Here is a 21,492-nt window from a genome sequence, read left to right as displayed (position 1 = left end):
TTTGTTCAGTGAGGATAGTCATTTCAAGATACAGTTGTTGAATGAATAATAGATTTCATATCTAGCCTACTAATTTCATAAACATTGCTGTGGGGTTTGTTGTTGTTGTTATTGTTTTTTAGGGAGGTGGCTGTGTTTGAAATTTTAATTTTTTTTCTCCTGTAGATAACAGATAAGAGAGTGTCCAGAAGACATGCCATTCTTGAAGTGGTGGGTGGTCAGCTTCGAATCAAACCGGTAAATATGTTATTAATGATTTATTTTAACATTTTCTCTCTCACGTGTTTCCAGCTCCTGATTGGAGGGGCTTATTTTTAAGGTTATGAAAATAGGGAATTAATGTCGTAATATGTTTTTCTTATTGCCAGAAGATAATTGGGAGATAAAGATGTAAACTATTCAAGCTACTTTTTTTTCCCGTGGGGCAGTGCTACATTTATGTAGTTAGAATCTTAATGAAAGGTGACTACCAGTTCATGTGTACGTTATGATTTTGTTCATGAGTAGGTATTACAAATAAGATTCTATAAGAAAGTCCATAACTGTGTAATGGTTGGCTTTTGGGGGATGGGTTAGCAACCAAACTCACTTAAGTGTTATAGGCTTGTTTCAATAGATTTCTGTACCTAGAGTATTTTCCAAATTGGCTTAATAGAGATGCTTAATTGGAGTCAGGTCTATACTTGGATGAAAAGTATTCAGGTGTATTTTGAACTTCTGTGACTATTTAAAAGAGTATCGATAATATAAAATAAATATACTTAAAGGTGATTTTATTAATGGAAAATTCTTTCTTCAGGTTAAACTTTATCCTTTATGAAGTGGGTCAGATTTCTGTATGGGTGTTTAACAATGTTCAATCAAAGAAGACACCTTTTAGAAAACATTCTTTACCTTGCTTGGTCTTTAATTAGATTGTGTTGATATAAGTCAACAAGTGTCTTTTGAGCACCAAACTGTGGTAGATACAAAATTAGAAGTTAGAGCAAAAATTCCACATTAGATTATAGACTTTTAAAACTAAAATTTAAGAGGGTAACATTTTATTTAAACCATACCTTTGTTTATATTTATCTTTTAAATATTATTTAGTATAATTTTATGAACTTTTAGTATGTGACCGTATACACATGGGAAAAAGGTGTTTTTACCCTTTTCTTGGTACTATTATTTTTGACAACTTAGAATGTCTAATTCTACATAGTCAGCAAGTTGTTAAATGAGAATTAGAACTCAGGTTCTTTGAACCCTCTGCAGTATTTTTTTATTTTCATCACATTTTCCAAGTCAGGATTCTTTTGCCATGTTCTCTTCTTTAAAAAAAATTCTTGAAGTTAAAACTAATTGTTTCAACTTATCTTCACAAGACGTTTTAGTGCCTTCAGTTGAGTAGAACTTTAGAACTGTAAACAATCTTAGATTCAGGCTTTTGTATGCAGGAATTTGATTTGGGCCATAGCTGGCATTGCATATAAATGGAGAAGAGAACTTTTCATCAATAAATGGTACTGGGACGGTTTGTTGTTTGTTTGGGCAAAAAAATAAAAAAAATAATTAGACCCCTACCTCAAACCATACACAAAAATCAATTCCAGATAGATTAATGTGAAAGTCAAAACTGTAAAACTGTTAGAAGATAACGTAGGATAAAACCTTTATGACCTTAGAGTAGGGAAAGGTTTTTAAATAAGATATAAAAAGCAGAAACTGTAAAAGAAAGATTGGAAAAAAGCCAATTACATTAAAATTAAGAACCTCTGCTGATCAAAAGACACTATAATGAAAATGAAAAGTACAACGGGGAGAAGATACTTAAAACACATATAATTGACAAAGGAATGATATCCAAAATTTATAGCAAATGCTTTCAGTCAATGAGAAGAAGATAATCCAATAGAAAAATGGGCTGAAGATTTGAGTGGCACATTGCAGAACTGGATACCTGACTGGCTAGTAAACATGAAAAGCAGGTGCTCAGCCTTCTTATTAGATGGAGAAATAAATGAAACCACAATGAGATACGATTCCACACCCAACAGATTGGCAAAAATGAAAAGTCTAACAATGTCAAGTGTTGGGGGAGCGGTAGAACAAGTGGAATAGTTATGAGCTGTGGGTGGGAGCTTAGATGGTGCAGCCACTTTGGAAAGTAGCTTGACGCTATTTCCTAAAGATGAAGGCTTGTATTCCCTGAAAGCAGACCTCACGCACACACAAGTGTGTGTATACAAGTGTATTGGTACACACTTGTACCAATAGATATGTACAAGAGCCTGAAGAGCAAAATTGTTTATATGATAGCAAAACACTAGAAGCAACATAAATTTCCACCAACAGTAAAATCAATAAATATATTGTGATATATTCATTTAATGAAATGTAGTACAACAGTGAAGATACATTACTGTGAAAGCTGAAAAAGCATGGATTAAAATCAGGAACATAATACTGAATGATGAAAGCAAGCATTGGAAGAATATTTACAGTGTGGCTTCATTTATGTAAGATTAAAAATTCTACAAAGTAAACAATATATTCAGGGTCATAAACATAGGTGGTGAAACCATAAAGAAAATCAAGGAAGTGATAAACACAAAAATCAGGATAATTACATCTGAGGAAACTGAGAAGAGAGTGGTTAGGTAAAGACTCACTGGGAACATCAAAGGTAATGGTAATATTCTTAAACTGGGTGGTGGGTCCACACATAATATCTTACATGTATTATGTCTCTAAAAAATTATTATGGAATATTTATAACATGAAAAAGTGGTAAAGAATAGTACAGTATATTGCAGTTATTTCTGTAATGCCAAACTACCAAACATTGGAAGACATAAAAAAAGTTTTTTTAAGGAAATGTGCAGTTCTCGTACTAGAATTTGATTGCTCTTTTAGAAAAATATTTAATTGGGTTTTGAATTTTATTCCAAGAATTATGAAATTCACTTTATATTAGTTGAAGGAAAGCTGCTTCTTGGACTTAGTGATATACGTATGGGTTCTTTGCTTTATGTAATGCTTGATTTCTTGTTTATCTTAATATAGTTTCAATAAAATACCTATCCCCTTGAAATAGATTTATTTATTTAATCAGCATCTTATTGTAGCTGCACCTTCAAGGTGCAATTTAGAGAAGTTTAGAGGAATTCTAACACTGACTTTGTTAATGGAAGTTTAAGATGAGAAATAATGAGTATGAGATGGACAAATAACTTCCAGTTTATTCATTTTATCGTAATGTGTGCTAAATATCACTTATTCTCTGTTCTAGTCAATCACAAATTATTTGATCTGCTAAAGCAAATTATATATACAACTGTAATAAAGTGTTGAGAGAGAAGATTTAGTTTAAAAAACTTTGTAAAATTATATAAATAAATATAGCAGATATTTTGTTTTGATGACCCCTTCTGTATGCTGTATACTCCACTTTATGTTTAAGTAATTAAATCTTTTTTTGCTTTCCCTCTAATTAGAAATCTAAGTAAATAAAAAAGTAGCTTTGACAATGATAGATGAATGCAATTAGGGCAGTAACTAAGTTGGGCTTTTAAATTGGATGAATTTGTCTTTTTTTCCTGCTCTAATATTTCCCTTTAGAAAAGGCTCTAGCTCTTAGCAGTTCTTGGAAATAGTGCATGAGGAGATAATATTAGCTCATGAGGAGATGATGTTAGCTTTTTTGTGTGTCGTTTAAATATAATGTACAGTCTGGTATCAGCAGGGAGAAAATGCATTCTAAAGGCAAAATGATGATGTTCTTTGTAAATGACTGTATCACCAGTGGTTAGTTATGTCATCAGGGTGAATTCATAGCTGTCAATGCTTTTATTTCATTTTAATAAAAACTTACTGTTTGGTTGTTGGATGATTGAGAGAGTAGTTCTATAACTGTGTATAAATTGCAAAAGATATGTATTTTTTGCCATTTGGTATTGATTCTCAAAATATGCAGCTTTGGGTGATTGTATCTTTTCTATTGCACAATGAAATTTCTGAGTTGTGATTGTTTTGCTTCCCATGAAATTATGGGTGCACTTGTAAAACAGCTATAAAATACTAAAATAGCTTTTCCACAACTCATTTTGTTTTAAAAAAAATGCTTTCCAAATTAAAAAAACACAGAATAAGAGGAGCTCTTTTTTTCGGTATACATCAATCTTTGTTTAATGTTTAATGATAATTCCAAGAGAAAGCTATAGAAAATTGATTTGTATTTTAGTTCTAGTCCTTCAGGGATAATGCATCCTTTACACCATTTCTTTTTTTTTTTTTTTTTTAACATCTTTATTGGAGTATAATTGCTTTACAATGGTGTGTTAGTTTCTGCTTTATAACAAAGTGAATCAGTTATACATATACATATGTTCTTTTATCTCTTCCCTCTTGCATCTCCCTCCCTCCCACCCTCCCTATCCCACCCCTCTGGGTGGTCACAAAGCACCGAGCTGATCTCCCTGTGCTATGTGGCTGCTTCCCACTAGCTATCTATTTTACATTTGGTAGTGTATATATGTCCATGCCACACTCTCATTTTGTCCTAGCTTACCCTTCCCCCTCCCCGTATCCTCAAGTCCATTCTCTAGTAGGTCTGCATCTTTATTCCCGTCTTGCCCCTAGGTTCTTCTGACCATTTTTTTTCTTTTTTCTTTTTCTTTTTTTTTAGATTCCATATATATGTGTTAGCATACAGTACTTGTTTTTCTCTTTCTGGCTTACTTCACTCTGTATGACAGACTCTAGGTCCATCCACCTCACTACAAATAACTCAGTTTCGTTCCTTTTTATGGTTGAGTAATATTCCATTGTATACATTTGCCACATCTTTGTTATCCATTCATCTGTTGATGGACACTTAGGTTGCTTCCATGTCCTGGCTATTGTAAATAGAGCTGTAATGAACATTGTGGTACATAACTCTTTTTGAATTATGGTTTTCTCAGGGTATATGCCTAGTAGTGGGATTGCTGGATCATATGATAGTTCTATTTTTAGTTTTTTAAGGAACCTCCATACTGTTCTCCATAGTGGCTGTATCAATTTACATTCCCACCAACAGTGCAAGAGGGTTCCCTTTTCTCCACACCCTCTCCAGCATTTATTGTTTGTAGATTTTTTGATGATGGCCATTCTGACTGGTGTACGGTGATACCTCATTGTAGTTTTGATTTGCATTTCTCTAATGATTAGTGTTGTTGAGCATCCTTTCATGTGTTTTTGGCAATCTCTATGTCTTCTTTGGAGAAATGTCTATTTAGGTCTTCTGCTTATTTTTGGATTGGGTTGTTTGTTTTTTTGATATTGAGCTGCATGAGCTGATTGTAAATTTTGGAGATTAATCCTTTGTCAGTTGCTTCACTTGCAAATATTATCTCCCATCCTGAGGGTTGTCTTTTGGTCTTGTTTATGGTTTCCTTTGCTGTGCAAAAGCTTTTAAGTTTCATTAGGTCCCATTTGTTTATTTTTGTTTTTATTTCCATTTCTCTAGGAGGTGAGTCAAAAAGGATCTTGCTGTGATATATGTCATAGAGTGTTCTGCCTATGTTTTCCTCTAAGAGTGTGATGGTGTCTGGCCTTACATTTAGGTCTGTAATCCATTTTAGTTTATTTTTGTGTATGGTGTTAGGGAGTATTCTAATTTCATTCTTTTACATGCAGCTGTCCAGTTTTCCCAGCACCATTTATTGAAGAGGCTGTCTTTTCTCCATTGTATATTCTTTCCTCCTTTATCAAAAATGAGGTGACCATATGTGCATGGGTTTATCTCTGGGCTTTCTATCCTGTTCCATTGATCTATGTTTCTGTTTTTGTGCCAGTACCATACTATCTTGATTACTGTAGCTTTGTAGTATAGTCTGAAGTCAGGAAGCCTGATTCCTCCAGCTCCGTTTTTCTTTCTCAAGATTGCTTTGGCTATTCGGGGTCTTTTGTGTTTCCATACAAACTGTGAAATTTTTTGTTCTAGTTCTTTGAAAAATGCCAGTGGTAGTTTGATAGGGATTGCATTGAATCTGTAGATTGCTTTGGGTAGTATAGTCATTTTCACAATGTTGATTCTTCCAATCCAAGAACATGGTTATCTCTCCATCTGTTTGTATCATCTTTAATTTCTTTCATCATTGTCTTATAGTTTTCTGCATACAGGTCTGTTGTCTCCTTACGTAGGTTTATTCCTAGATATTTTATTCTTTTTGTTGCAATGGTAAATGGGAGTGTTTCCTTAATTTCTCTTTCAGATTTTTCATCATTAGTGTATAGGAATGCAAGAAATTTCTTGCATTAATTTTGTATCCTGTGACTTTACCAAATTCAGTGATTAGCTCTAGTAGGTTTCTGGTAGCATCTTTAGGATTCTCTATGTATAGTATCATGTCATCTGTAAAAGTGATGGCTTTACTTCTTCTTTCCAATTTGGATTCCTTTTATTTCTCTTTCTTCTCTGATTGCTGCGGCTAAAACTTCCAAAACTATGTTGAATAATAGTGGTGATAGTGGACAACCTTGTCTTTTTCCTGATCTTGGAGGAAATGGTTTCAGTTTTTCACCATTGAAAATGATGTTTGCTGTGGGTTTGTCATATATGGCCTTTATTATGTTGAGGTAAGTTCCCTCTATGCCTACCTTCTGGAAGGTTTTTATCATAAATTGGTGTTGAATTTTGTCGAAAGCTTTCTCTGCATCTATTGAGATGATCATATGGTTTTTCTCCTTCAATTTGTTAATATGGTTTATCACATTGACTGATTTGTGTATATTGAAGAATCCTTGCATTCCTGGGATAAACCCCACTTGATCATGGTGTATGATCCTTTTAATGCACTGTTGGATTCTGTTTGCTAGTATTTTGTTGAGGGTTTTTTCATCGATGTTCATCAGTGATATTGGCCTGTAGTTTTCTTTCTTTGTGACATCTTTGTCTGGTTTCGGTATCAGGGTGATGGTGGCCTCATAGAATGAGTTTGGGAGAGTTCCTCCCTCTGCTATATTTTGGAAGAGTTTGCGAAGGGTAGGTGTTAGCTCTTCTTTAAATGTTTGATAGAATTTGCCTGTGAAGCTATCTGGTCCTCAGCTTTTGTTTGTTGGAAGATTTTTTAATTACAGTCTCAATTTCAGTGCTTGTGATTGGTTTGTTTATATTTTCTATTTCTTCCTGGTTCAGTCTCAGAAGGTTGTGCTTTTCTAAGAATTTGTCGATTTCTTCCAGTTGTCCATTTTAGGCATATAGTTGGTTGAAGTAATCTCTCATGATCCTTTGTATGTCTGCAGTGTCAGTTGTTACTTCTCCTTTTTCATTTCTAATTCTATTGATTTGAGTCTTCTCCCTTTTTTTCTTGATGAGTCTGGCTAATGGTTTATCAATTTTGTTTATCTTCTCAAAGAACCAGCTTTTAGTTTTATTGATCTTTGCAGTTGTTTCCTTCATTTCTTTTTCATTTATTTCTGATCTGATTTTTATGATTTCTTTCCTTCTGCTACCTTTGGGTTTTTTTTTTTTTTGTTCTCCTTTCTCTAATTGCTTTAGGTGTAAGGTTAGGTTGTGTATTGGAGATGGTTCTCGTTTCTTGAGGTAGAGTTGTATTGCTATGAACGTCCCTCTTAGAACTGCTTTTGCTGCATCCCATAGGTTTTGGGTCTTAGTGTTTTCATTGTCATTTGTTTCTAGGTATGTTTTGATTTCCTCATTGATTTCTTCAGTGTTCTCTTGGTTATTTAGTAGTGTATTGTTTAGCTTCCATGTGTTTGTATTTTTTACAAATATTTTCCTGTAATTGATATCTAGTCTCATAGCATTGTGGTCAGAAAAGATATTTGATATGATTTCAGTTTTCTTTAATTTACCAAGGCTTGATTTGTGACCCAAGATATGATCTATCCTGGAGAATGTTCCATGAGCACTTGAGAAGAAAGTGTATTCTGTTGTTTTTGGACGGAATGGCCTATAAATATCAGTTAAGTCCATCTTGTTTAATGTATCATTTAAAGCTTGTGTTTCCTTTTTTATTTTCATTTTGGATGATCTCTTCATTGGTGAAAGTGGGTTGTTAAAGTCCCCTACTATGGTTGTGTTACTGTCGATTTCCCCTTTTATGGCTGTTAGCATTTGCCTTATGTATTGAGGTGCTCCTATGTTGGGTGCATAAATAGTTAGAATTGTTATATCTTCTTCTTGGATTGATCCCTTGATCATTATGCAGTGTCCCTCTTTGTCTCTTGTAATAGTCTTTATTTTAAAGTCATTTTGTCTGATATGAGAATTGCTACTCCACGTTTCTTTTGATTTCCATTTGCATGGAATATCTTTTTCCATCCCCTCACTTTCAGTCTGTGTGTGTCCCTTGTCTGAATTGGCTCTCTTGTAGACAGCATATATACGGGTCTTGTTTTTGTATCCATTCAGCCAGTCTTTTGGTTGGAGCATTTAATCCATTTACATTTAAGGTAATTATCAATATGTGTGTTCCTATTACCATTTTCTTAATTGTTTTGGGTTTGTTTTTGTAGGTCTTTTCCTTCTCTTGTGTTTTCTGCCTGGAGAAGTTCTTTTAGCATTTGTTGTAAAGCTGGTTTGGTGGTGCTGAATTCTCTTGGCTTTTGCTTTTCCATAAAGGTTTGAATTTCTCCATCGAATCTGAATGAGATCCTTGCTGGGTAGAGTAATCTTAGTTGTAAGTTTTTCCCTTTCATCACTTCCATATGTCCTGCCACTCCCTTCTGGCTTGCAGAGTTTCTGCTGAAAGATAAGCTGTTAACCTTATGGGGATTCCCTTGTATGTTATTTGTTGTTTTCCCCTTGCTGCTTTTAATATTTTTTCTTTGTATTTAATTTTTGATAGTTTGATTAATATGTGTTTTGGCATGTTTCTCCTTGGATTTGTCCTGTATGGGACTCTGCGCTTCCTGGAGTTGATTAACTATTTCCTTTCCCATATTAGGGAAGTTTTCACCTATAACCTCTTCAAATATTTTCTCAGTCCCTTTCTTTTTCTCTTCTTCTTCTGGGACCCCTATAATTCGAATGTTGGTGCATTTAATGTTGTCCCAGAGGTCTCTGAGACTGTCCTCAATTCTTTTCTTTCTTTTTTCTTTATTCTGTTCTGTGTTAGTTAGTTCCACTGTTTTATCTTCCAGGTCACTTATCCGTTTTTCTGCCTCAGTTATTCTGCTATTGATTCCCTCTAGAGAATTTTTAATTTCATTTATTGTGGTGTTCATCATTGTTTGTTTGCTCTGTAGTTCTTCTAGGTCCTTGTTAAACGTTTTTTGTATTTTCTCCATTGTATTTCCAAGATTTTGGATAATCTTTACTATCATTAGTCTGAATTCTTTTTCAGGTAGACTGCCTATTTCCTCTTCATTTGTTTGGTCTGGTGGGTTTTTACCTTGCTCCTTGACCTGCTGTGTATTTCTCTGTCTTCTCATTTTGCTTACCTTACTGTGTTTATGGTCTCCTTTTCGCAGGCTGCAGGTTCGTAGTTCCTCTTGTTTTTGGTGTCTGCCCCCAGTGGCTAAGGTTGGTTCAGTGGCTTGTGTAGGCTTCCTGATGGAAGGGACTAGTGCCTGTGTTCTGGTGGATGAGGCTGGATCTTGTCTTTCTGGTAGGCAGGACTGCGTCCCATGGTGTGTTTTGGGGTGTCTGTGACCTTAGTATGATTTTAGGCAGCCTCTCTGCTAATGGGTGGGGTTGTGTTCCTGTCTTGCTAGTTGTTTGGCATAGGGTGTCCAGCAATGTAGCTTGCTGGTCGTTGAGTGGAGCTGGGTCTTAGCATTGAGATGGAGATCTCTGAGAGAGGTTTTGCCGTTTGATATTATGTGGTGCTGGGAGGTCTCTGGTCGACCAATGTGCTGAACTCGGCTCTGCCACCTCAGAGGCAGAGGCCTGACACCTGGCCGGAGCACAGGAAGGAAGGAAGGGAGGAAGGGAGGGAGGGAGGGAGGGAGGAAGGAATAAAATAAAGTTAGTAAAATAAAAAATATTTTAAAATATTAAAAATAAAAAAAATTTAAAGTAATAAAGAAAAAAAAGAAAGAAGAGAGCAAGCAAACCAAAAAACAAATCCACCAATGATAACAAGTGCTTAAAACTATACAAAAAACAAAACAAAACAAAAGCAGACAGAACCCTAGGAAAAATGGTAAATGCAAAGCTATACAGACAAAATCACACAAAGGAGCATATATGTACACACTCACAAAAAGAAAAAAAGGAAAAAAGAATATATATATATTAAAGAAAAAAGGAAGAGAGCAACCAAATCAGTAAACAAATCTACCAATGATAATAAACTCTGAATACAAAAGTAAGATAAACATAAAACCAGAAACAAATTAGATGCAGAAAGCAAACCGGAAGTCTACAGTTGCTCGCAAAGTCCACCTCCTCAGTTTGGGATGATTTGATGATTTGTTTTCTATTCAGGTATTCCACAGATGCAGGGTACATCAAGTTGATTGTGGAGATTTAATCCACTGCTCCTGAGGCTGCTGGGAGAGATTTTCCTTTCTCTTCTTTGTTCGCACAGCTCCTGGGGTTCAGCTTTGGATTTGGCCCCGCCTCTGCATGTAGGTCGCCTGAGGGCGTCTGTTCCCCACCCAGACAGTACGGGGTTAAAGGAGCAGCTGATTAGGGGGCTCTGGCTCACTCAGGCCAGGGGGAGGGAGGGGTACAGAATGTGGGGCGAGCCTGCGGCAGCCGAGGCAGGCATGATGTTGCACCAGCCTGAGGCATGCCATGTGTTCTCCCGGGGAGTTGTCCCTGGATCACGGGACCCTGGCAATGGTGGGCTGCACAGGCTCCCGGGAGAGGAGGTGTGGAGAGTGACCTGTGCTTGCACACAGCCTTTTTGGTGGCTGCAGCAACAGCCTTAGCATCTCATGCCCGTCTCTGGTGTCCACGCTGATAGCTGCGGCTCGTGCCCGTCTCTGGAGCTCGTTTAGGCGGTGCTCTGAATGCCCTCTCCTCGCGCATCCCGAAACAATGGTCTCCTGCCTCTGTGGCGGGTCCAGACTTTTTCCCAGACTCCCTCCCGGCTAGCTGTGGTGCACTGGCCCCCTTCAGGCTGTGTTCACGCAGCCAACCCCAGTCCTCTCTCTGGGATCTGACCTCCAAAGCCCAAGCCTCAGCTCCCAGCCCCCGCCCTCCCCAGCGGGTGAGCAGACAAGCCTCTTGGGCTGGTGAGTGCTGGTCGGCAGTGATCCTCTGTGCGGGAATCTCTCCGCTTTGCCCTCTGCATCCCTGTTGCTGCGTTCTCCTCCATGGCTCCAGAGCTTCCCCCCTGCCACCCCCCGCCCCCCGTCTCCACCCGCGAAGGCCTTCCTAGTGTGTGGAAACTTTTCCTGCTTCACAGCTCCCTCCCAGAGGTGCAGGTCCCATCCCTATTCTTTTGTCTCTGTTTTTTGTTTTTTCTTTTGCCCTACCCAGGTACGTGGGGAGTTTCTTGCCTTTTGGGAAGTCTGAGGTCTTCTGCCAGTGTTCAGTAGGTGTTCTGTAGGAGTTGTTCCACATTTAGATGTATTTCTGATGTATTTGTGGGGAGGAAGGTGATCTCCACGTCTTACTCCTCCTCCATCTTGAAGGTCTCTTCTCAGTAAAAACCTTGTAAATCAAGCTTTTCCTCTGTGATAAAAATACTTGGTTTTTGGCTCCCTGAATCCATTAATGCATTTTGAGTATCACCTGGTCACATACTGCTGGGCACCAGGTTGCCTCCCCTATGGGGCAAGCTGAGGCTTCTACATTAAGGAACTCTCAGAGCTCTTGATGTTTCTCTTCTGGTGACACGGAATAACAGGGCTGCTTTTTCCCATTTTCTTTTTAAAAGTCCGTTGTGTATATTCTTTAGGACAGTTGTCAGTTTTGGCCATGTTTACACATATATTGGAATAAAGTATTTATAGTATTCTATTATTTTTCAAAAATTTTATTTTATGTGTACTTATGTCATTGTTTTCATTCCAAATGTTGTGTCTGTCTTCTCCTTTTTGATAAATTTTTGTCTATTTTATAACTTAAGAAACAACGTTTTGGACTTCTTGTATGTGTGGCTTTTTAGTTGGAGTGTATATAGTTTGACATAGATTTTTTTAAAGAGCTTACTCAATGAGTAATATTTATTTAGATGTGAGTTTTAGGAGTGAACATAGATTTCTTGAGATGTCATTTTTGCTCTTAGTTCTGGGATCTCCTGTATGAACATTTTTAGGAAAAGAAAAAGATGATCACGGACCACACAGATTGGTCCACTTTCTTTGTGGATGATTTGCTAAATGCCTAATATTTAACCACCTATCTTTTAAATATTAAGTGCTTTCAGCTGAGGAAAAAATACTCAAACTGACTGTTTTCTTGACTTTGGGTTTGTGATGTCTTTTTAAAGAAATGTAATCAGTTTCCTTTCTTAAGTATTTTACCTTTTCTTCTCTTACAATTTTATGCCTTTGTATTTAACATCTCAGCTTTTATAAACTTAGGACTATATCATTATTTAATATTGTTTAGAGATTCATTTGAATCTTTAAAATACTCATGAATAAGAACATGGTCTTCTCTTAGCCTGTAAGAAGGGAACTTCATTTAGAAAATATTCAGGGTTCAGGCAGAAGATATGTATATTCCTGTTTTGACTCTTGTCCTTCCTGCTACCCACCATTCCTCACTGGTGACCATGGCATATACCCAAGGAAGGGGAGGCTTCACTTAAAAGGCTGAGGAGTAACAGGGAGCATTTCCAAGCCCAGCAACGTGCAAAAACACTCAAAAGCTCTAGCCATATGCCAGAGAGCCACACTGAGAGATAAATTAGGGGTGGCTGATAACATAATGAAGGTTTCTAAACATTACATTTCAATTATAACTTAAAAAAAAATCAAACATTCACAGGTCTTTTTAGGAATATGATGTTGCATAAATTACACTGCATCTCTGTTCTTATGCCATCTTGCTTATAAAATTTTATATTAATATAGTTTATAAAATGACTGACCAATGAAATAATTGCCTACCAAATTTATATAGCCTCTGTTATTAATTTCTACTTCTACCCTTCCTCTCCAAATTTTAGTTTACTGCTTTCTTTTAACACAGACTTAAAGGAAATAGAAATGTTTCCAATTGCACCTAGGAAGGACTTAAGGCCAGATCCTCATGAATTTTAATTGCCAGAACTAGATAGATTATATTCATTGCAGCTTTCAGAATTGTCTTTTTTTTTCTTTTTCTTTAATTTGAGCATGTAGGTAACAGTGCTTATTTTCCTGGCAGCTTTTGCTTTAATATTCCCTATTCTGTATTAGTCTCACCAGCCTGCCCCAGGCCTTGGTTAAATGTACTGTTTGGATGGTTTAGCTTCTAAAATGTAGTCATTTTCTTTCCTAATTTAGCTAAGTAGTTTTTGGTTCCTTTCCCCAAATTCCATGATTCTGTGGTTAATTTAAAAGTATATTATGGTATGTTCTTGGATTGGAAGAATCAATATTGTGAAAATGACTATACTACCCAAAGCAATCTACAGATTCAATGCTATCCCTATCAAATTACCAATGGCATTTTTTACGGAACTAGAACAAGAAATCTTAAAATTTGTATGGAGACACAAAAGACTCCGAATAGCCAAAGTGGTCTTGAGGGAAAAAAACAGAGCTGGAGGAATCAGACTCCCTGACTTCAGACTATACTACAAAGCTACAGTAATCAAGACAATATGGTACTGGCAGAAAAACAGAAACATAGATCAATGGAACAAGATAGAAAGCCCAGAGATAAGCCCACACACCTATGGTCAACTAATCTATGACAAAGGAGGCAAGGACATACAATGGAGAAAAGACAGTCTCTTCAAAAGTGGTGCTGGGAAAACTGGACAGGTACATGTAAAAGTATGAAATTAGAACACTCCCTAGCACCATACACAAAAATGAACTCAAAATGGATTAGAGACCTAAATGTAAGACCAGACACTATAAAACTCTTAGAGGAAAACATAGGAAGAATACTCTTTGACATAAATCACAGCAAGATCTTTTTTGATCCACTTCCTAGAGAAATGGAAATAAAAACAAAAATAAACAAATGGGACCTAATGAAACTTCAAAGCTTTTTGCACAGCAAAGGAAACCATAAACAAGACAAAAAGACAGCCCTCAGAATGGGAGAAAATATTTGCAAACGAATCAACGGACAAAGGATTAATCTCCAAAATATATAAACAGCTCATGGAGCTCAATATGAAAAAAAACTTCCCAATCCAAAAATGGGCAGAAGACCTAAATAGACATTTCTCCAAAGAAGACATACAGATGGCCAAGAAGCACATGAAAAGCTGCTCAACATCACTAATTATTAGAGAAATGCAAATCAAAACTACAATGAGGTATCACCTCACACCAGTTAGAATGGGCATCATCAGAAAATCTACAAACAACAAATGCTGGAGAGGGTGTGGAGAAAAGGGAACCGTCTTGCACTGTTGGTGGGAATGTAAATTGATACAGCCACTATGGAGAACAGTATGGAGGTTCCTTAAAAAACTAAACATAGAATTACCATGTGATCCAGCAATCCCACTACTGGGCATATACCCAGAGAAAACCATAATTCAAAAAGACACATGCACCCCAGTGTTCATTGCAGCACTATTTACAATAGCCAGGTCATGGAAGCAACCTAAATGCCCATCGACAGATGAATTGATAAGGAAGATGTGGTACATATATACAATGGCATATTACTCAGCCATAAAAAAGAGCAAAATTGGGTTATTTGTTGAGACGTGGATGGATCTAGAGACTGTCATACAGAGTGAAGTAAGTCAGAAAGAGAAAAACAAATATCGTATATTAACGCACATATGTGGAACCTAGAAAAATGGTACAAATGAACTGGTTTGCAGGGCAGAAATTGAGACACAGATGTAGAGAACAAACGTACGGACACCAAGTGGGGGCAGCGGTGGGGGGTGGGGATGGTGGTGTGATGAATTGGGCAATTGGGATTGACATGTATACACTGATGTGTATAAAATGGATGACTAATGAGAACCTGCTGTATAAAATATATATATATATATTATTCAAGTCATCCAGTGAAAATAAATAATTAAATAATTTTTTTAAAGAAAGTATATTATGGTGTTTGATCAGATGAAGTCATGTGAAGTGACAACTGAAGTTACTTTTGTGATTTTCTTGGGATTTTGAAAGCCAGTAAGCTCATGTGCTGAGCTGCTTGCTACCAGGAGCTTTTTGGCAGATGAAAGTGGATTCTGTTTAAAATTTAGTTTACCTAATTGTACCATTTATAATTTTTAAAAGTCATGTAATATGATATAGAGAATGCAGTTACAAAGTTTTAGGGGTGAATCTATTTAAGTGACTCAACAGGTAGCATTTTTATTAAGTACATTAGACTTCAAGCCTCACTTCTTATAGTAAACTATTTGGAACCGTTCCTGAGATTATTCACTAATGGCTGACAGTTGAAATATCATTGATTCTTCCTGCTGCTAGAGACTTCTGTAGTCATTTTAATCATAGACTGTTAGAACTGTGTTAGGTAGTTATCTGCACCCATGGACCTTGGAGTCTAGTGGTGATTTATCAGATGACTATAGTAATCTTTGAACTGATAGGGACTGGTTCCAATAGTTCAAGCAGAAAGGTGGGGTGAGATAAGACATTACTGAGGCTGTAGTAAACAAAAGAGCATTTTTGAGTAGGTCTCAATGATTGGATCAAAGATTGTATGTATAGGGTGAAGATTTTGGTGTATGAGGGTGAGAGATGAGGTTGCAAACCACTGTAGATTTATGAAGAGCCTTCACTGCTGTGCTTTGCTTATATTGGAGAAGCATCAGAGGCTTTATGTAGGGCAATGTAAAAAAATAACTTAGGAAGCAGTGAGGTAAAGGAAATCAGGGAGACTTGATGTGATGTTAGCACAAGCAAGAAATGCAAGCAGTGGGTAAGAGCTTGAACTAGGGCAGTGACTGCAAATGCTAAAGAGAGATGGACTCGGGATACTTCAGAGGTAAATGATCTGGGGCTTGACATTTGAATGGAATGCAAGAATGTTGTAGATGTTCAATAAAAGTTTGTGGATATTTTGGTGTGTTTTAATATATAATTGAAACTAAATCAGAATATCTTGTATTTACCCTTGAAATACCCTATTCTTTTTCCATAGAAATAGGCATTTTAAGAAATAAAAACATGAAAAATAAATTATAATGCAAAGTAGTCTACCTAACTTAACAACATTATTTGCTTCATGTTTTATAACAATATTCTAGACTTGTTTATATCTTACTTAGTTTATATTCCATAAATGATTAAGATTTTTAAAAAATGAAAGTAACTATATTTAATAAAAATTTTAACCAAGTTTCCCAATGAAAAGAAAATTTTTGAGGGGTAAAAAGAAAAAAAAATACTGATGCATTTCTAGAATTTCAAAATACATTAAAAAGAGGACTATTATAAGCTTCCTTAATTTTTCCATAATGGATATTTTTTACAGTAGGAACAGAAGTTTTTACCTGCTGAATTTATACTCATTTCTAGTCTGTTCAAACTCAGGGTGAATAAAACGTATCTTAACACCTATAGATATATTAAATGGTTGGGATCAGAAAAGGTTTTGATGTGTGAAAATTTAGTTGTATCTCAAGATACTTTAATGAAGTATAAATAGAAAAACTGAGAATGTTTGGCATATGTCCAGTCTCAGGGTGGCATTTACCTTGCTATAAATGGAGAGATGGTTGATGTCTCTAGAAAAAAATGTCGTTTAAACTGATGAAGTAGACAGATGAATGGGTGGTAGGGGGAGTTGCTCTACGTAAAATTCTTTTAAAAAACTGAAGATCTGCATTAATGTGGATTGCTTTGGTGTATGCTAAAGCTTATTAAAAGACCCAGTGGTTTAGATGACAAGAAGGCTATTCTGGAGATGGCTAAACTCAGCTTGATTTTAGTTAGAATTTTTAAGATGCCTTTCAATAGGTATTAATTATGGAGGCAGCTCTCATTATCTTTGCTAACATGAGGTAATCAGTGGAAACATAATTCAAAATAGGGGATGTTGTAATAGTTTTGACATTGAGATATATTTACCTCTTGCAATTTGAATATGGATGATGATCTTCAGAGGGGAATTTCATTTAAACAAAATAAGAAGATTCCTCTGTGAGGAGTAAAGAAAAAAGGTATGTTGTTTGCTTGAGAAATTTGATCAAGAATTTCCTTCCCATAGTTTCTCATTTTTTAATCATAGTAAGAAATTATTAGGGGAAAATAAGCAGGAGAGAATTTTCAAGGGATTAGTGAATTTTGGATATCAAAACTGGGGGACTCAGTTTCCATACTGATAATTATTTTTCATGTTTCTCTTTCCAATGTCCAGTCATCTCTCAAACAAAATAGAAGTATCTTTTAACCAGTTAATTGATAACTTTGCTTTTTTCTTTGATTCCTAGAGAAATGGGAGGTATATTACAACTATTTTTTTTAGGTTTAGATAATAATTATGATACTTAGAAGTGCCAGATTTATTAGACTTTTAAGTGTAAGCTTATACTTAGAATTGTTTTGACACAAATGTTGAATCAGTTCGTATTTAGTTGTATTTTTGTCATGATTTTGAGTTACTACATCACTGTATTCTTTTTCTTTAATTTGCTAGATACATACAAATCCATGCTTTTATCAGTCTTCTGAGAAGAGCCAGCTCTTACCATTGAAGACAAATCTATGGCACTGGTTGAATCCTGGAGATAGTTTTTCTTTATTAGTTGACAAATACATTTTCCGTGTTTTGTCTACACATTCTGAAACGGAAATGGAATGCACTTTAAGGTAAGATTGCCTGATAAAATGCAATTAAGTAATGGTATCTGTAATCTAATTCCTCAGTCATCCACAAAAGCTTCAGTAGAAACCACTCTAGAATTCAACTATATTGGCAATAGGTCTTACATGGTGAGTGTGTGTGTGTGTGTGTTTTTCTAGAAAACATTTGATTTTGGAAACTTATGCCTCAGTAGTGATTGCTTCCATATGTTGTATCTTTTACCATTGCGTTTAGAATATATTTTGCATCTAACAATAACCAGGATAGTTAATTTGAAACTGACTACATTTTCTTAATCTTTTTTTTTAGTTTTTAAAATTTTCTTAAGGTATTAACCTCTGTTTTAGATTATACTTGTATAATTCTTATTTCTTATAAGAATAACAGAAAATATAGAATAGGGAAACGGATGAAATGAGGTTACAATAAATAGCTGATATAAAATTGAAATTAATGCACTAGTTTTGTTGAGGCAGTCATTAGCAGGATTATTTGCCTTTGTTTTAGCTTTTAAATTATAGAATACTTAAACTGGACATATAGAAGTAGATGGACAGATTATATAGAGTGTGTTCTTTGATTGCACTGGTATTAAATTTAAAAATCAATAAAAATACAATATCTAGGAAAATCTTCAAGTGTTTTGAAATTAAACAACACACACCTAGGTAACCTCTGGATCCAAGAGAAATCACAAGGGCAATTAGAAAACATTTTGACCAGAATAATACTGAAAACATAACAAAAACATTTGTGAAATATATCTAAAGTAGTCCTTTGAGGGAAATTTATATTAATTGCCTATATTAGAAGAGAAGAAAGAGGTAAAACTGATGCCCTTTGCTTCTATTTTAAGAAGATAGACAAACAGGAGTAAATTAATCCCAAAATAGACAGAAAAAAGGAAACAATAAGAATAGGACTAGAAATCAACGAAATAGAACATAGACAAATATCAAAGAAGATCAACAAAGCCTAAAGTTAGTTTTCTGAAAAGACTAATAAAATTGATAAAATTGACAAGGCTTACCAAGAAAAAAAAGCTGGAAAACACAAATTATCAATATCAGGAATGGAAGAGGCAATATCACTACTGATCCTGCAGACCTTAAAAGAATAATAAAGAAATAATTATTTAAAACTTTATGCCAGTAAAACTGATAGCCTAAATGAATGGATGCATTCCTTGAAAAACGCAATTTACCAAAACTGATACAGGAAGAAATAGAAAATCTGATGAATCATATGTCCATTAAAGAAATTGAGTTCCCAATTTAAGAATTTCCTGCAAGGAACTTCACTAGTGATTTCTCTTAAACTTACAAGGTACAAATAATACCAATATTATACTTTTTTCTCCAAAATAGAAGAGAGTACACTTCCCCACTCATTTTATGAGGCTTCCATAATCCTGATACCAAAATCAGACAAGAATATTACAAGAAAAGTAAATACAAACCCACATTCCTCATAAGAAAATATTTAGAAGTCAAAACAAGCAATGTGTGAAATAGATTTTAATACACTATGACCAAGTGAAATTTGTCTGAGAAATGCAAGGTGAATTTATCGTATACATTAAAAAAAACAATCAGTGAAATTCACTTAACAGATTAAAGAACTGTCATTCCAGTAGATGCCTAAAAACAATTGCGACAAAAATTTAATACCTGTTAAAAAAACCTTAGAGAAAACTAGGAAAAGAAGGAAATTTCCTTCCTATAAAAAAATACTTAATAGTGGGGTGTTGAAAAGTTTGCTCCCTACAGTTGGGAACAAAACAAAGATATCCATTTGCACAACTTCTATTCCATGTTTACTGGAGGTCCTAGCCAGTCCAGTAAAGCAAGAAAAAGAAATAAAGTGCATCATACTGGAAAGAAAGAAGCAAAACTGTCTTTATTTGCAGATGACATGATTGTCTATTTAGAAAACCCTGAGGAAGCAAGGCACAAAACAATACCTACTGTATAGTTACATTTATATTATATTCTATTATAAGAAAACTAATTTATACTGACAGGGGGCCAAAATCCATCAATGTTTATTTCTGGCGGATTGACTAGGAAGGGGGGCCACAAGGGAACTTTTTGGGGGTGATGGATATATTCTCTGTCTTTTTAAAAATTATAGTTGATTTATAATATTATATTAGTTTCAGGTGTACAGCATAGTGATTCAGTATTTTTATAGATCATACTCCATTTAAAGTTATTACTGAGAGATGGCTGTAATTCCCTGTGCTGTACAGTATATCCTTTCGCTTATCCATTTTATTCACCGTAGTTTTTAATCTCTTAATCCCGTAACACTATCTTGCCCATCCTCCCTTCCCTCTCCCTACTGGTATCCACTAGTTTGTTTTCTATATCTGTGAGTCTCTTTCTGTTTTGCTATATACATTCATTTGTTGTATTTTTTAGATTCCACATATAAGTGATAATGTACAGTATTTGTCTTTCCCTGTCTGACTTATTTCACTAATGTAAAACTCTCTAGGTCCCTGCATATTGTTGCACATGGCAGAATTTTATTCTTTTTTATGGATGAGTAATATTCCATTGTGTGTGTGTGTGTGTGTACGTGTGTGTATGTATGTGTATGTGTATATATATATATATATATATATATATATATATATATATATATATATATATATATGTATGTATGTATCTTTGTATAACAACAGGCCATTCATCTGTTGATGGACACTTGGGCTGCTTCCATATCTTTGCTGTTGTAAATAGCGCTGCTATGAACATCGGGGTGCATGTATCTTTTCGAATTAGTGTTTTTTTCTCGGATACGTAGCCAGGAGTGGAATTGCTGGATCATATGGTAGTTCTATTTTTAGTTTTTTGAGGAACCTCTGTAGTGTTTTCCATAGTGGCTGCACCAATTTATATTCTTAAACAGTGCACAAGGGTTCCCTTTTCTCTGCATCCTCACCAACACTTGTTATTTGTACGCTTTTTGATGATAGCCATTCTGACAGGTGTGAAGTGATATCTCATGGTGTTTTGATTTGCATTTCTCTAATAATTAGTGATGTTAAGCAACTTTTCATGTTCCTGGTAGTAATCTGTATGTTTTCTTTGGAAAAATGCCTATTTAAGTCTTCTGCCCTCGTTTTGATCAGGTTGTTTGGCACATGGCTACACGGAGTTGCAAGGAAATCTGGGCAATGTAATCTCCAGCTGGGTGGATAGCCATTGTTAAAGGTGCTTATAGATCAGTGCCATTACAACTTTGCTGTCTGTTATGCAAATAATGTCCACTTAGCCTCTGATGGTTAAATGCTAACCACCTGGCCTCTACAATTCTAGAATGCTGTCCTCTCCATTGATGCTAAAGAGCCTTGTTTTTGGCAGCCTCTCCTACCATCAACATTGACCTATAGAGGCAGTTACCATTGAGCTCTTCAACACTGCCTCACTAGTGTGTACCTTATAGCTGAGTGTTCTGGGCCCTTCTGGGGAACATGGTCAGGTGGGGGATTCTCTAGTCTCATGTAATAAGTCCATTTTAGCATGCCCACCTCTTAGAGCCTATTGACCCCCTTTTCAGTATCATGCCAGGGCATTCTCTGTTTCTACCATATTTACTGTAAACATATTCTTTTTCCAAGCATGAACAAGCCATTTCAG

General features: G+C 35.6%; 1 protein-coding gene across 7 annotated transcripts in view; it reads left to right on the top strand.

Annotated features, from left to right (window-relative positions):
• APLF (aprataxin and PNKP like factor) overlaps nt 1-21,492 on the top strand; it is a 91,859-nt gene that overhangs the window by 13,331 nt on the left and 57,036 nt on the right. For all 7 annotated transcript variants that reach the window (XM_082356377.1, XM_082356383.1, XM_082356382.1 and 4 more), the window contains exons 2-3: nt 166-237; nt 17,678-17,850. In XM_082356377.1, the coding sequence (XP_082212503.1) occupies nt 166-237; nt 17,678-17,850 (245 nt within the window). The remainder of the gene's footprint in view (nt 1-165; nt 238-17,677; nt 17,851-21,492) is intronic.

Source organism: Balaenoptera borealis (genome assembly GCF_965194805.1).
Source record: "Balaenoptera borealis genome assembly, chromosome: 15".
Classification (NCBI taxonomy): Eukaryota; Metazoa; Chordata; class Mammalia; order Artiodactyla; family Balaenopteridae; genus Balaenoptera; species Balaenoptera borealis.
This window is presented reverse-complemented; position numbering and strand designations above follow the sequence as displayed.